This window comes from Pyxicephalus adspersus, chromosome 5 (assembly GCF_032062135.1).
Source record: "Pyxicephalus adspersus chromosome 5, UCB_Pads_2.0, whole genome shotgun sequence".
Classification (NCBI taxonomy): Eukaryota; Metazoa; Chordata; class Amphibia; order Anura; family Pyxicephalidae; genus Pyxicephalus; species Pyxicephalus adspersus.
Genome location: NC_092862.1, coordinates 105,026,880 through 105,042,656, shown reverse-complemented (window position 1 = coordinate 105,042,656; position 15,777 = coordinate 105,026,880). Strand labels below are relative to the sequence as shown.

General features: G+C 36.9%; 1 protein-coding gene across 2 annotated transcripts in view; it reads left to right on the top strand.

The window, feature by feature from the left end:
* The window catches only part of CNOT10 (CCR4-NOT transcription complex subunit 10), a 60,168-nt gene that overhangs the window by 26,702 nt on the left and 17,689 nt on the right, over positions 1-15,777 (top strand). For both annotated transcript variants that reach the window (XM_072412367.1, XM_072412366.1), the window contains one exon: positions 11,508-11,621. In XM_072412367.1, coding sequence (XP_072268468.1) covers positions 11,508-11,621 — 114 coding nt within the window. The remainder of the gene's footprint in view (positions 1-11,507; positions 11,622-15,777) is intronic.

The window sequence follows — 15,777 nt, the reverse complement described above, 5'->3', positions numbered from 1 at the left end:
ATAAAGCTCTTCGAGGCTGGATAGGATATACTTTCATCAGTGAAGCTGGGTGATCCAGCAAAGATCTAGAATAGATTGAAATCATTTGCTAATAAATAGCAAATTACTTTTAAGAAATGCATTCCATGTTTGCTGAATCATCCAGCTTTACTGATAAAAGTGTATCCTCTCCAGCCTTGTAGAGCTTTAAAAAAAAATCACTCCCATTGATGCTAAAGCAACCCAGTTGCTGAGCTCCAATGCATTTTAGGAGATTTGCCTCCTGTTCTTCAAGTTAAATTGGTATGCATGTAGATATGAATGTGTAATATGAATCCACTGATTTAGTTTTAACTACTCCTTTTGTTATTATATTTGTTGGTAATGGGAATTAATTTTTATTAAAATACCTTTAGGCACCTCTGACTCATTGAACAAGCAGCTTGTTTTTCTAGCTACATTATAGTACTCTTTGCACCCTCAAGATTTCTGTACGTTTTACATTTTGAAAAGTCACATGATGGGGCTGTCTTCATTAGCTACTATTATTCAATAGACCCTCTGCTCCCTACAGAGTTCAATAGGCAGTGACATGTAGGGCAAATTTTTTTTTATTGCAGTGCCTGTTTTTTAAGCAGAAGTTTGACCACGTGCTGCCTTATAAATGGGCCTCATTTACTTTTGGCTATGGTTTTTAAACAGTAGCTAGATGTTCGTAGATTGATTTTATTTTCCAAAGTTGCTGTTTCTTTCTGAAGTAGTCAGGATAATGGAATTTAATGTACATGGTAAAGTTGTGCAGTCGGGATTGTTTTGCACTGTTTGCACAGCTCAGTGTAACCTAGCAGCACTACATCAAACATGCTGCATTCTCTTGCTGGCATGTCAGCAGGAACAGAGCTGCTGAACATTAAAAAATATTTTCCTTTTCTTTACCATGCTTGGAATTTTTCCTCCCTTTCTGATCCCAGAATTCCCAACTTCTTGTCTTTCTTCCTCTATTTTGTTTACATCAATTTTAAAAGTGTGACAGAATTTTTTTGAGAAAATCCTTTGCATGAAAATCAGACTCATTTTCAGATGTAATTATTTTCCTTCCACCTTAGGGCTTTTCTTTTTGCCACCATCCTTGAAATAACATCGGAAGCAACACTGCTTTTTTCCTTCTGCCCCCTAGGTTTAATGCTTATTTGCATCATACGAATTCTTCCCTTTCCTCTCTGCTTTATACATTTTCTGCGACTTTCATGTTATATGGTAAAGCAAAACTCTGCTTGTCTTAAGGATTCCCCCTCTGCCCCTTTTATGGTATTGTAGACTGACAGTGATCTGTTTGTATTTGAATAAATAATTGTAGGTGTGGTTTAGGCTTATTGAATAGCATTGTTTGTCGCTTCCTTTGTGACATTCTTTGCCATAAAAAAGCTTTTTGATGTTGGAGTCTGCATATTTGCTACTGCTATACTTTGGAGGAAGTGATTCAGAGTTATTTAAAATATCAATTGAACAATAGGCAAATTATGCAAGGCACAGAAACTCTGAGCGGTATTATCAAAAACATTCCAGTTCTTAAAATAAGGCCTTATGATCTAGCAAGGAAAACATCTAGTATAAGTGAGAGGTAAAGACAGGTAGATAGCAGCCTGCCAAAAAACATGGAAGGTTCTACAAACATTCATTCCTTGATCATATTGAAAACAGCCTTTTTGCTTGTAGACACTTTATATTTGCTCAACTGCTTCCCTCCACCACTGCATATATTCTTATTGATTTTAAATCTCCTTCAGTATGGATTCCTGGAAAATGTGGTTTCCAGGAATGTAGCCTCTTTGGAGCTTACACTAGGTTGGGAAGGAGGAAAGTTAGGTAGTACATGCTTCTCATTTCTGGAACTAATAGGTATTTGGTGTTTTGGTAAAAACAAAGGTGATACAAGTTTTTGTAGCTAGAAACAGCAACTGTTTGCATGAACGCTTTTTCCCATAAGGTAAGTTCTAGAACAATGAGTTTGCCAAGGTAGTATTTGTAAACCAAAAAAAAAAGAAAAAAAGAGTGCTGGTCTAAGACCTTAGACCTAAAGTACTCTAAAAGTGAGGGGTGTAAGAGAGGAAGATCTTTAGAACAAGCAGGAGATAAATAAGAAACACACCAGGAGCATACTCTCCTGTTTGGCTATGTGGTGGTTATTGGCTATTGGACTTTAGAAGAGCTGTTTCAATTACTTATCCACAAGCACAGAATAAATAATTTATGAAATCCTTTAAGCTTCTGGTGGTACTTTAAGCAGGACTAAACCCACAGATGTAACATGTTTTCAATGCAGTTACTGTATTTACTCAAGTATAAACCAATATTTATTTATTTAAGGTTTATATTCAGGTCAGACTAGGTTTTCTGTATTCTAGTTACCTGTATACTCAGATAAAAAATAAGTACCTTAGTAATATGGTGCTATCTTCCACTGGAAAAGCATAATATTTTTTAGTTGCACTTTAAAAACTTGAGTTGAAAAACACTAATGTGAAACAGATGTAGGTATTCTTTTTGCTGTGTATGGTCTCATGGGTGAATGAGTGTCTGAATGTATGACTTACACAGGATTTTCAAAATACACCTAAAGTGTCCTTTTTTCTGATGATTCAAACCCTGTCTGTACTACCATAGAGGATCCTTGCAGCTGTATTTCATTTTGAACCTTACTGTTTCTGTTAGATTCCAGAGTGGTGGGGCTACACAACAGAGTAAGGAGAATATTATTACTATACAAGACACACACACCCACACACCACCACACACACAACCATACTACCTATTCATTGTACAAGGATCTAATTGTTTTCTATACATATAGTTTTAATTTTTTTCCTTACTTTTTTATTATGGTCATTTTATTGTGTCATAAACATTTGCATACTCATGTACTTATATGGCCATGGTTTTACAGAAAAAAAAGGCTGACATAATAGTGATGTGTTAGAGAGCAAGAGCAAAACTCCTGGATAGTTAGTCACAGAGTTTTAGGATTAAGCGATTTGTAAATGTTGCTTGTGCTCATGCTCTTTCTGCTTCAGAAATCTGTCTAACTTTGTTAGGCAAACACTTAACTGATCTGACATTTCATCTTGGAAATGCTGTAACTTAGAATTAACTGCAATCTCTCTCAGACACGTGGCGCAGTTCTTTTCATAAAGGATTTTGTGTTTATCTGTGTGGTCTTGAAAAAGTAAAGCCTAGCCTAAAAAATGGCCTAGTTGTGCAGTGTTATGAGGCTTACTCAATAATACTTAGAAATGTAAATGTAACTATTAGTGTGTAGTTGATTATTTTTAATAACAATACTAATAAACAGGATTTTACAGGCCCAACATTACACAGCACTGTACATTGAATAGGATTTGCAAATGACAGACAGTGACACAGGAGGAGGAGAGTACCCTTCCCCGAAGAGCTCACAATCTAGGAGGTGGGAGAAATAGCACACAATAGGAGGGGAGATATGGAGTGGTGAGTAAGTAGTGAGGGTTTAGGAGACAGAAGACAGGGAGGTAAGTTTGAAAACATGGGTTTTGAGTGCTCTTTTAAATGAGCAGAAAGTAGGAGCAAGCCAAATAGGACGAGGAAGACCATTCCAGAGAGTTAGAGCAGCTTTGGAAAAATCTTGGAGCCGTGCATGTAACGAGGTTATGAGTGAGGAGGTCAATATTGTTGGTCATTGGAGGAGCAAAGGTGGCGGCTAGGGGTGTATTTTTCAATCAGGTCAGAAAGAAAAGCGGGACAAGAACTTTGGAAGAAAACTACAAAGAGATGCGGCAGAAGAGGAGTGGTGGGAAGGATGGATAAGTCAGGCTGCAGCATTTATAATAGATTGTATACCAGTGAGTCAGGTTGGTGGAATACCAGAGAGAAGGATGTTGCAGTAGTCCAGACAAGATGATGAGAGCGACATGACTGGAAGTGTTCTTAATATGGGGGGTAAATGATAGGGCAGATTCCAGAGTAGATAGATAATAACTGATCTATAGATATTCCAGAAGTAAACAATACATAGGTAGTTTCCATGATTGCCCATCTTCAATCCTATGCATTGCTTGAGGAAGTTTTTAACAGTTTTAGTGAACGTATTCTAGTCATATTGAATTTTATAATGGGAATGGGATATAATCCCAGCTTGTTGTTAAAAGGTACTCAAGATTCTAAAGAGAACAAATTCATAATATTCAAAATATATATAGTATAAAAGTATTTATAAGTAATGATGTAGTAGAAATCAAAGTAAAAAGGAGCGGTAAAAAATAGACACAGAAAATAATGCACCGCTTGAGCTGGCAGACTAAAGCAACTGTTTAACCCCTTATTGGTGAACTATCAAATTGTGAAACCTTAAGAGTAACTGGTAGGTATGTGATCAAGGTTTCCCATGTCCTCCCAAAGGCCCCTGTCTGGTCTTTGACTATACCAGTAAAATTTCAATGGATCAAGTACTGCTTGGGGAACTTTTTTTTTTTTTCTACCAGGACCATTCCATCATATCAATTAACATTATTTAGGACAGATTCTCAGGCAAGCTGATATTTTATTTGCAGAGCAGACAGTCTGGGTATTTAGAGAAGACCTGAGAAATTCACGAGTATGGTAGCATCTACTACATATTCTCATATTAGTGATGAAAGGGGGGACAATTAAAACCTGGGTACAGTGGAGAATTTTGCAATTTAAGCCTTGTTTCTAAAAAGCAGTGTTCTGAATTCTAAATTACTAAATCAAAAGATACTAGTAAACAATCTCTTTACTGAAGTTAGTCTAGTGCATAGTGAGCTTTTACTAACTGCAATTATTTGATTCATTCAAGAACAAGTACTTTGCTGTGTATACTAATAAATGAATGATTGATACACACAATTGAAAAAGCAATGACATTCAGTGCAGGTAAATCTTTAAATTCCTTTTTCATAATCTAGTATTTTTCACAGTTATTACAACAGGAAATGTGGCAGCCACCACAGGAACTTTCCGCGCCCCACTTTAGGGCAAAGGTAAGTAATTGAGGCGATGATAGGGTCATTTTTTCCTTGTAACCTTAGTTAGGGCCAACCAGAATTGCATTTTAATTTTACCTTATAATTACCATCTTTAAAGGGGAACTAAACCCAAAATGATAAGAAAAAAAAAACACTTATCTTTATTCCCCCAGCTCCGTCGATGCGTTGAGAGGTTTCTTAGTTTGGGTGCCGCATTGTCGCAGAATCTGTCTTCGGCCTGGCGCAGGGGAAGCAGATATTATCTTCTCTCTTGATGCAGGTTCTTCTTCCTGCGTCACCCAATCTCACACTGCACAGTTGCAAGATCGGGTGATGTAGACAGGGAAAAAAGATTGCCGATCTCTCTGTGCATTTTGTTCGATTAAGGAGCAGCCAAGAGGCTTTGCGCTTCCTTTCTGTCTTGATCGCTGCACGTGTTGCACTTAAAAAAAATAAAATTTTTACTTTAAATAAAAGGGTTGCTTACCCTTTTACTTAAAGTAAAAATTATGAGTTAAGTCCGCTTTTAAATAAAAATACAACATAGCAGATCTGCCACTATGAAAATCACTGTATTCTACTAATTTATTCATAGTCCCCATCTTAACAACTTTTAATAGAAAATATCAGCTGCATCAGTATGCAAGGAGTGCAGTAATTTAATGTGTTTAATTTAATGCCTGAGCATTATTTAAATTTTATCACACAAAGGAAAGGAAAAAAACGAGGAAAACAAGCTGACAACAACATATGATTATAAATTGTATACCAAAACATGGTATTTAAAATACTGTTATTTATAGGCTGATCTGTTTTTTTGCACATTAAAAAAAAACTTAAAAATATGATACATTCCATTTATTATAGGTTTTAATTTTAATATAGTTTATTTTTAATTTACATAACTCAAGGCAGAACTGAAATGAACTTTCTTCATTACTGCAAAACATTTGTGTGCCCTCAGATTGGATGTGACATCTGGGAAGGGACACAGCAGTACTTGCACAAATGGGCTTCACAACCTGTTTGGAGCATAATTAAAGTGTATGCCTCCTGGGAATAAAAGAATAAAGGCACCCCAGGCCTTCCCATGAAATATGACTTACTGCGAGACCAAGAGTGGGTTTGACAGTTACCAGAAGGTTGCAGCTGTAAAAGCCCACCTACCTGCAGGAGAGTCATGTTCAGTGTTCTCACGAATCCCCTGGCCAGCTCCACGTGAGGCCAACATAACATGATCTCTCCAGCTTCCTACAAATCACCTCTCCAGCTTCATGTTTCATTCTGAAGCATTTGCTTGCAACAGTGAGCAGTGCTACTAAAAGCACACTTAAGTGATTATCGCTGTTATTTATTCCTTCCTCTCTGTTTATAATTGCTGAAAAACATTTATTGTTCTGCAATAAAAGTTTGAATGTGGCTAGCCTTAAATCTGTCTTTTGCTTTCTCCATACAGATAGAAATCTAAACTTCTTAAAAAATAAAATTAATGGATATGTGAATATTTGAAAACTAGTGTTAAAAGAAACCAAGAGAAAAGATTTCACGATTAGTACAGCTGCTTTTTAAAGCAACCTTAAACTCTTTAAAACAAACAGAAAAGACACTAATGTCCTTATCACATCATCCACTCAACTTTAGTTGCAGGGTGATGCATGAAGCAAGATCTGAGCTAACATTCAATCATAGCAGTAAGCCTGCTATATCGGCGTGCCTTCACAGTAATCCTGGCTGCAGCTTCTTTCCTGCAGCTTTCATAAATAAAAAGCTGTGAGAAGGAAGTGATTGATGAAGGGCAGATGATGAGAGTCACTTTCTGGCTTTGCCAATTTAAACAGAATCAACAAGCAGGGATGTCAAATAATTTGAAAATAGGATCTTGTGGAAACAAGTAAGGTGTAATATAATGTATGTGTATTTTATTTTGCTTCAGACTATACTTTTATATAATTTTTATTTGAAATTCCCTCTGAGCTCAGGTAAATTATAGTATTGGGCTCAAATGAAGCGGTTTGATTACAAGTTAAACCAAAATATGGATACAGTAAGAAATTGTTAAAACCCCGTCATAGTTTTTAGTCATCTGGGTTCTATTCAAAACATTTCCCTTCAATTCTGCAGGCAGAACAGGAATTGAGAGACAATTTCTCCAATCTATCCAACTCAACTTAGTTGCCCAAAGGGACTCACAAGTGTATGCATAGGAAGTTTTACCCTTTTTACAATTTAATATATATATTTCTTTTCTTCACTTTCAAGGCTTATGGCAATCGTTACCAGTAAAATTAGGGAGGTTAAATCTCCCTAGTGGGAGACAGCAGAAAGAATCCTTACATGTTCTAACCCTACAAAGCAAAACACTTAAGTACAACTCCTTTTTAAGTAATAATTGTTTACAGTAGCGTATGAGTTTTTAGTTTTACTTTTAAATACTAAACGTAAGAAAACACAATCAAAATGTTTATATATACAGAAACAGAGATTTACATTAGATTTCCTGAGAGAATTTCGTGCCACTGAAGTATGAACTAACTAATGACCTTGCTTTGGCAGTGAACAAGCATTAGTCATGACTCTGTTAAAACAGAGCTGTAACAGTCATGAGCAACTTCATCTCTTCCCACTTTAAATTAAATGATTCAAACTTCACTGAGTATGTGAAATCCTTCTACATGTGTAAAATGATTAGCCGCCATTAACAGCCCCTTTAAGTGGTTACTACCAGCACCCTGACATAGTAAATGCCATGTCTGTGTAAACGCATTGTACATTCATACTTTTCTGCATGCTGATGCTTTAGTCCCACAATGCTCTGCTGTGGCGCATGCTGGCACTTCATAAATAAATAGTTTTGTAAGCACTCCTGACTTAGAAACATGTGAGAAGCAAATGCCTTGTGCAGAGCTGAAGGTGATAAGACCTGAGATTTACCACGTCCCCTTCCTGCATCACACAGAAAACATTCCTGTGAGGAAATCCGAGCCTCACATTTACTCCTTCAAACAATCACACAACAGGATATGAGCATATTAAGTTAAGCCAGTGACTTCTGCTCTGGACCCAACAGACAGCCCTTCATTTACTGGCTGCAGCTTTAATTGGGGGACTGCCATTAATTTACCATGCCAATGTTCTGTTACCTATTTTTATTGTATAATCCTGCAAACTTCTAGGAAAATCAGGTAATAACAAGGCATTTAGTTAAATGTTTAATGTTTTCTTGCTAACTTCCTCAGCGCTTGGTAAGTATGAGGGAGATGACATTCTGTAATGTCATCCAAGGAGTGAAGTAATTTTGGTAATTTGTCCTAATAATTGGACCTGCTTTCCTTAACTGTGGTTCTACCAGCAGAACATTCACATCTTTTTATATCTGGAATTTCCTGCTATGTGGACTTATTGTTACTATCCATTCAAGTACTGATGCTTGACTATTGGCATTTTTTAAAACCGAGAGTAATCATGTGAGGCTGGGGTAAGATTCCTCAACTGTGTGTAAAAACTGGTTAATGAATTGGAGCCTACACAAGGCTTCCTTTATGGCAAACAAAGCTGCAGGGGTGCGTTGGGCATATGTATAGCTGACTAGGGAGCCACTTATATGTACCTGGCTGATTTGCCCTACACTAATTTCACTTCAGAGTTCTGCCCCAGCCAACACTGTATTTTTTTAAATGGTAGAAGAGTTTTATGTCTTGGCGAGCAAAAACTTGTAAGTAGTAGCATGGGAATTTAAAACTTCTTATCGAGCTTCTAGCCAAGCTTTGGCTAGAGTTGTACATTTAAAGAAATATGCACTAAGATGAATTCCATTACTTATCTTTCCTGAAATTCCTAGCTCTTTGGCTTTATGCTGACCTAAAACTTTAATAATGAGTCACTGTCCTCAAAAACGTCCCAGATTCTTGATGTTGCTCTTCCTTCAGTGGCTTCCTCCTTAGTGTAGATGGTTACCGTAGATGGCGTTGCCATCAGCCAGGCCACAAGAACTTCAGAGGGAGGCCAGCAATAGTACCTGTCAAATTTCTTTCATTACAGGTTTTCCCATCTTTGTCCTCCAAAAAAAACTCTCTCATTGTAAAGTATATCAGCTCATAACATTTTTAAAGGTCTCTCTTCTGCAGCCTGTTCAGAACCAAATATATTTAAAAAAATGCTTGATATGGTTATTGCATAATAATGGCGAAAGTGTCCAATTAGAGGCTTTCTAGTAAACTGCTTTTCGAATAGGACCTGTGAGTAACATACATGTGTGCAGTTAACTTCATCTTGTTGGAGAATTCAAAGTGTATCTCCAGGCAAAACATTTTTTTTACAGTGAGGGCAGGGATTTAACCATCTGGTAATTGTTAATCCATAGACTTTTTCTGTAAATTGGTCACATTGTACCAGGGTTCAATTATTAAAATTTGGAGTAATTAGATTTTGTAGCATCGAACATCAAGATGGTAAAACAGAATCCTGGCAAATTTTACATTTTGTTTTGTTATGAATAGAAAGAACAAATAAATGTTTTTTTTGTTGTCTGGTCTTTCTGTTGGGCAGATTCCCATTTACTTCCTGTCCCAATGACCAAAGCCACTGAGACAGGACATGAGGGGGAATCCCTCCAACCGAGTTGCAATCATTAATACGTTTCTGACAGATATCCTAATCTATCCCCACCCACACTGCTAAAAATATTTTTATTGCTGTCTGTCTCTCTGTAGGAAAGCTTCCCCTTTACTTCCTGCCCTGGTGACAATTGTCCATGGATGGGAAGCATGAGGAAATCCCCTAAGCAATTAAAACCTTGAAGTTTTCACAGCTTTCAAGCCTAATCCAAGCTACCAACATCAATAATGCAGCCCTCTCATCTGATTTGAGAGGAATCCTATACTAAGAGGAATAGGCTACCTTTTCTCTCCTCTTTACGTTTTACAGATTTAGGATCATGTGATGGCAACACATGGATTGCCAAGTTGAAGAGGCAAGATGTCACCAGTACTTCAGCAATGTACACTTTACCATATTTGTTATTGCTGCATCACATAAATTAGACATAGTCCATGTTTCAGGGCGTCCCTTGCTCCTTTCCAAAATATGATGTAGCCAAGACGATTTCAGGAAGGGAAAGTAAAAACAATTTTCTGTTTGATCAGCTTGTCTGATGTAAATGTTGACTGTTGTTTGAAAATCACCTGATCATATCACATCACTGCACACTGCTGTCAGTTTATATCAATTCTCAATTTTGATTAGGGTTTTATTGAAATTTCTGTTTTTATTGTATACTCGTGTCATATGCAGAACAAATGTAATAAAAAAAAAAAGTTTTTAATTGCACTAGTGCTGTAACTAACAATTACAGTACTAAATAAGACTGTGACATGTGTAGTGTCAGTCTAATGACAGCCTCTGCTCGACATATGATTACTATGTTGTAAATGTTTGGATTTCTGCAACAGAATTAGAAATATTATTAAATACAAATATCCGGTAATACTGGAAGGGAGAGAAGGGGGGAAGGTGGGGGTGATGGGGATGTTCCCTGTTCTCCCCAAGATAATAGGAGTCTATGCAGTTGGGCCTCCCTCTTTAGTATATCAAATTACAGAAAAACCATGGAGTGCAAGGAGAAAGCAAAGAAAGAGATTTTGAGGTTTTGAGGTTCAAGAGTTTTAAATGAAGCTATGAATGTATTATTATATATTTACTTCATGTATAACAAGGTAATAAAAATACATAGTTCACAAACCTAGAACATGTAGTACATTGTCTTGCCTGGTTATGTTATACAAGAAACACAGAAGTAAAAGTTTTATTGCAGGTTAACATAACATGTTCTGTTAGTTACACCTGTTTCTGTTCTGAGTCACAGAAATGGGGTGTTTTACTAGACAAATTGTTGCTAGCATGAACAGTAGACAGCAAAGAAAAATGAGAAAAGGTAATAATATAATAAGACCGTATTTTCCGTATACAAGTCCCCGGCGCGTTTCGCCCGGATTAGGCTTCCTCAGGGGGATATGACTTTATACGATTTATGGTCTGTGTGCACAGAAGGAAAATATATCGGTGACAGTTGGAAATCACAAATAACTATACATAGTAAATTGTTTTATGTAATGATGGGTATATTGCAAATTAATGTTTAAATTTTCAGATATAGTAAGAAGAGATACAACTATGTCTGGTATGGGGTCCTTGCTTTCTCCTTGCACTCCATAAAAATAATATTAAATGCTTATGATCTATAGTCTTTGACCTATTTGACTCCCTTATCCACTTTATGTTGCTGGTTGTATGACTCCTGTCACTTCCTAGCCAGTCAATGTTATTTGAAGCAAGGGCAGTTAACCTGAAGCACAAATAGAAATTTTTGTCACATCCACTTTATTGAAAAACAAAACATTGTTTTGATTGTGTTTATTTCTAGCAGGATAGATGAAAAAAAAAAAGTGCCAGATGTGTTTCTAGTCATTTACTGCTGCCTCCTTTTTTAATTTTCTTTTTTTCATCTCCCTATAGGTGCTCAGTCCTTGCTTGCAGTGCTTACGTTGCTTTGGCGTTAGGAGATAACCTTATGGCTTTGAACCATGCGGACAAGTTACTTCAGCAGCCACGGTTGTCAGGATCCCTCAAGTATGTTTCTCTTTCTGATCACTTGAAGAGCAACTTTAATGACACACATTCAAAAGTTATTCCTAATGTCATTTGCCCATTTAGAAACTACACTCTGTGTTGTAGAAATGGTTTGTTAACTCAAAAGGTCTCAAGACATGTGCAGAAAATTCTCTCTTATGAACAATAGTAGGCACTAAATAAGTGCTTAGTGCTATTCTGGTGTTACATGGTGGTAAGGGCATAGTTATCATCATGTATCAGGTTTTAGAAGGATTATAGGACTGGCCAGGAGATCTGTCAAGGAAGTAAATATATTGTCTTGGCCTGGGGAAAAAACGAAGCATGAGAGGATGTGCCTGGGCTTTGGAAAAAAAAATTTCCTGGCCCAGGAAATAAAACTGACATGAAGAGTATAAACCTAGGAGAGGATGTGCTTACATCCTAAAATATTCTTCAGATTATTAAAAAAGGACCTGAAGAGGATGCATCTAAATGCTAAATATGTGTCCCTTAGAAGTATATTCAATTATCTCTGCACACCCTTATTAAAAAATGGTTGTGCAAGTAAAGCTGTTTTACTTGCAACAGTTATATCTTGTACATGCTCAAGTTTCTGGATGAGGAGGAGCAATAATCTACAACTAAATTATGCAGCAGAGTGGAAGAGCATGTGCTAAGTTTACCCCCACCAGTGGCAGCTGATCACGAATGCTGTCACATAATGAGGCATTTCCAAAAGATAACCAGATTTTTCAGTAGTCGGAAACATAGCATTTAATTGCTGAAGTGAATGCACCCATGTAAATGAAGTCTACCATTCACCCTCGATTTGTGTTTGATCCATGTAGTTTTTTCCAAATCATAAAAAGCCCCTTCATGTATTCTGGTTTGGATGACTCTTTGCCTTCATACTGTAAAAAACTTCTTGCTGAATTGAAAAAGCCAAATAACATTTTTACAATGTTTTATTGATATTTAAAACTTAATGTTATCTAGTTATCTGCCAGCAAATTACAACACCGTCTGTTTTTTGCTGGCCCCTTTTCTCTCTTTGCTTTAGATAGCACTGCACCTTGTCACCATTACACTAGTAGGGGGTAGTACATGATGATACAAATGATGGGTATGGCTAAACAAGTTGATGCTACTAAAAAAAACTCTATCTATTCCAACAGCTACCATTCATGTCTGGTTCCACCCGCTGACTTTGATAAAGTCAGTGCAGACCAGTCCAGTGTACATTGGAGACCTCCCTTCTTCAGGCGCTTGCTCATCTCAAGAAATCCTATCCCCCTTTCTCTCCAGCATCTGACAGCAGGTGTACACAGGTTATGGTGTGTTAGATGTACTTTAAAATCTACACACTATGCATACTAAAGTATTTACACATGCTAAATAAGCCTTAAAAAAGAGCTTTAGAACCAGAAATCCATGGCCTTTGTATCCCTCAGGATTTTTTATTTCCTAATCTTTTTCTATACGGAGCATATATTGTCGGGCTTCTATTTTTTTTTTATTTTTTTTATTTTTTTTATGTAAAGTACCAGCAGATGCCTATTGTGGTTGTGGGGATCTTTGAGAAGACATAGATTTCAAAGCACCCAGAATGCTCAGCGGTTGCTTTTTCAAAAGCTTTTTATATTGTTTGTAGTCTGAACACTGGTGCAATGTATTTCATGTACAGCGATCTGTAATATGTTGGCGCTATATAAATCCTATTTTTTATTATTATTACTACTACTTTTTTTTTTTCCTTTGTTTTCTTCCTGGGTTTCTAGGGTTTCTAATTTGTATGCACTTTTTATGCTTGTTTGTGGGTCTATTAGAGCTTGTATAAATGCCAGTTTCTGAGTTTGCTTCATGTATCTTTTTACAGTATACAGCATTCTGTTAAATGATTCAAAAGAGAAAAACAACCAATGTCTATGTCAAATGATAATCCTAATCCTAACCATACAAATTGTCATTATTAACAGAGCTGTGCCTTTGTTTAAATCTTTTCTTGCCAAAATACTGTGGTATGGTAACAATATCCCATTAAATTCCCCATTCCCAGAAAAATAATTTTCTTTTTAGGAAGGCTTGTATAGTTTGAAACTGAATTTTTATTGAACATTTTCACATACAAAGACAACCAGGCTTATACAGCAAAACATCTCGTAAACACAGCATACAGGGTGATAGGTACATCCGATAATGGTACATAAAACTCTGGCGTAAGTAACAGTAAAAAACAGTGGCCGTACTGTACCGGCCTATCAAACCCCATAGACTATAAAAATACAGAAACAACAGATAAATAAACAACAGAAAACAAGAAATGAGTCAAAAAGAAAAAAAGGAGCTAAGCCTGGGAATAAGGGGGGGGGGGGGACCGGGGGAGACAAACAAAGGCGGATAGGAAGCACAGTGGCGTCTGGAACCAGCGACATATTAAACCTGTAGACTGGTATAGTAGGCATCCCAAGGTTCCCATATCTGTTCAAAGGCTTGTATATTTATGTTGTGTTTTTAATAAAATACAATAGGTATAGACACATGAGGGAGATAATATGTCTGGTTGGTGAGATTTTATAGAAATGATTATGCATAGCTGTGCATACTGCACAGTAGATATCACTAAAGCCCCATTCCTTAAAGTTACTGTATGCTTTTTGTGGTTATCAGGGTGCAAAGCATACTGTGTGGAACCTGAATCTGCATCCAAATCCATGTGGTCTTCTTCATTCCAGGCTGTTCTAGACAAATGAGTCACCTGTAAGGAAAACCGACTTTGACAATCTATACTAGCAGTAAAAGAATGTGGTAATTAAAACAGTGTAAATTCCCTTTCACTTATATACCTTGGGTATACTAGAAGTTAGGTAGAGTTAGATGAAGTAAGGCTAAAGTTTTACTATACTATAGTAAAGTTCAAATAGAAAGTTTATAAAATACACACTTACCCTTCCATACAGTCCAATGATGTTTAGAAAACGTAAAAAGTCTTACCTCCTTTTGTCATCCATGCTGCCATCCCAAGTCTTGGTGTCTCTTCAGTTCTGCATACATCATGGAGTCTTCCTACCCCTTGCATCAGCATCAGCTAACAGAAATATTCCCTGCTGTGTTCATTAACAACCATTGAGCCTTGTTGTTAATGAACAAAACACAGTGTGTTCATATCCGCTAATGGCCATTGGATTGAGAATTCTCCACACTGTGTAAATCCCTGCAACCAAGCACTCGTGCACAAAGCTATTCTGCCCTCCATAACTCTAGGTGGCAGTGGCACTGAATAGAATGGGGAAGGGTCAAGTCACATGATATTAGTTTGTTTAAAGATGATTTTTCATGAGAGATGTATGCAAGCATCCATTACCAGACCCCCTTTTAAAAATGAAAATTACTTAGCTGTAATTCTAATTACTCAATTAAAATGTTCAAGTGACTTCATTGGAACAGGTAATTTGATGAGCAGGGTCAGGACACCTAATCGGCATACTCATTCTAGGTAAGTGATTTAGAAAGCACAATGATTAGATGATCACCAATGCAGACACAAAACTATTAATAACATTTTTTTAAAGGTGGTCACCATGGTAGTCACCTCTTGGGCTAAGCAGTGATAGGCTCAGAATATGGGGATACTGGCAATACCGTGATCCAATATAAAAAAGAACAACTGTATTCAGTTCAATTATACATTCCAGATCAACCTGTCATTCAGTGTGTTGCCTATATTACTTTACACATTGGCAAAGGCAGGTTGGCAGACATAAGCACCATTTCCGTGACTGGTGAGAATACGTGAGAATCTTGATCTCAATGCAAGGCATTTTCTATTGATTCTTGTGTGTTTTGACCTTCTGGGTTACATTTTAAAGGGTGCATTTAGGATATTTTTGAGTCCAGATCTGCTGAGACTGACCAAACTGCATTACATTATCTCCTCTCCATACACCAGTGATGTTACGTCATTCAAGCAGTAGTTTGTTTTGAAATGCTTGGATTTCCCTTCTGGCTATTCCAGCAATTTAAACACACCATTACTTTCTGTCTTTGGAATTTTCTACTTGACATTTTCTTGTTGTTGGAAGCAGTTGTCTTGCTGCAGTTATCACTGATGTTTACATGCAGAGCAGGTCTTTTTAATCCTGAGTGAAGGAAATGGTGGTTGTTTAACAAAGTCGCC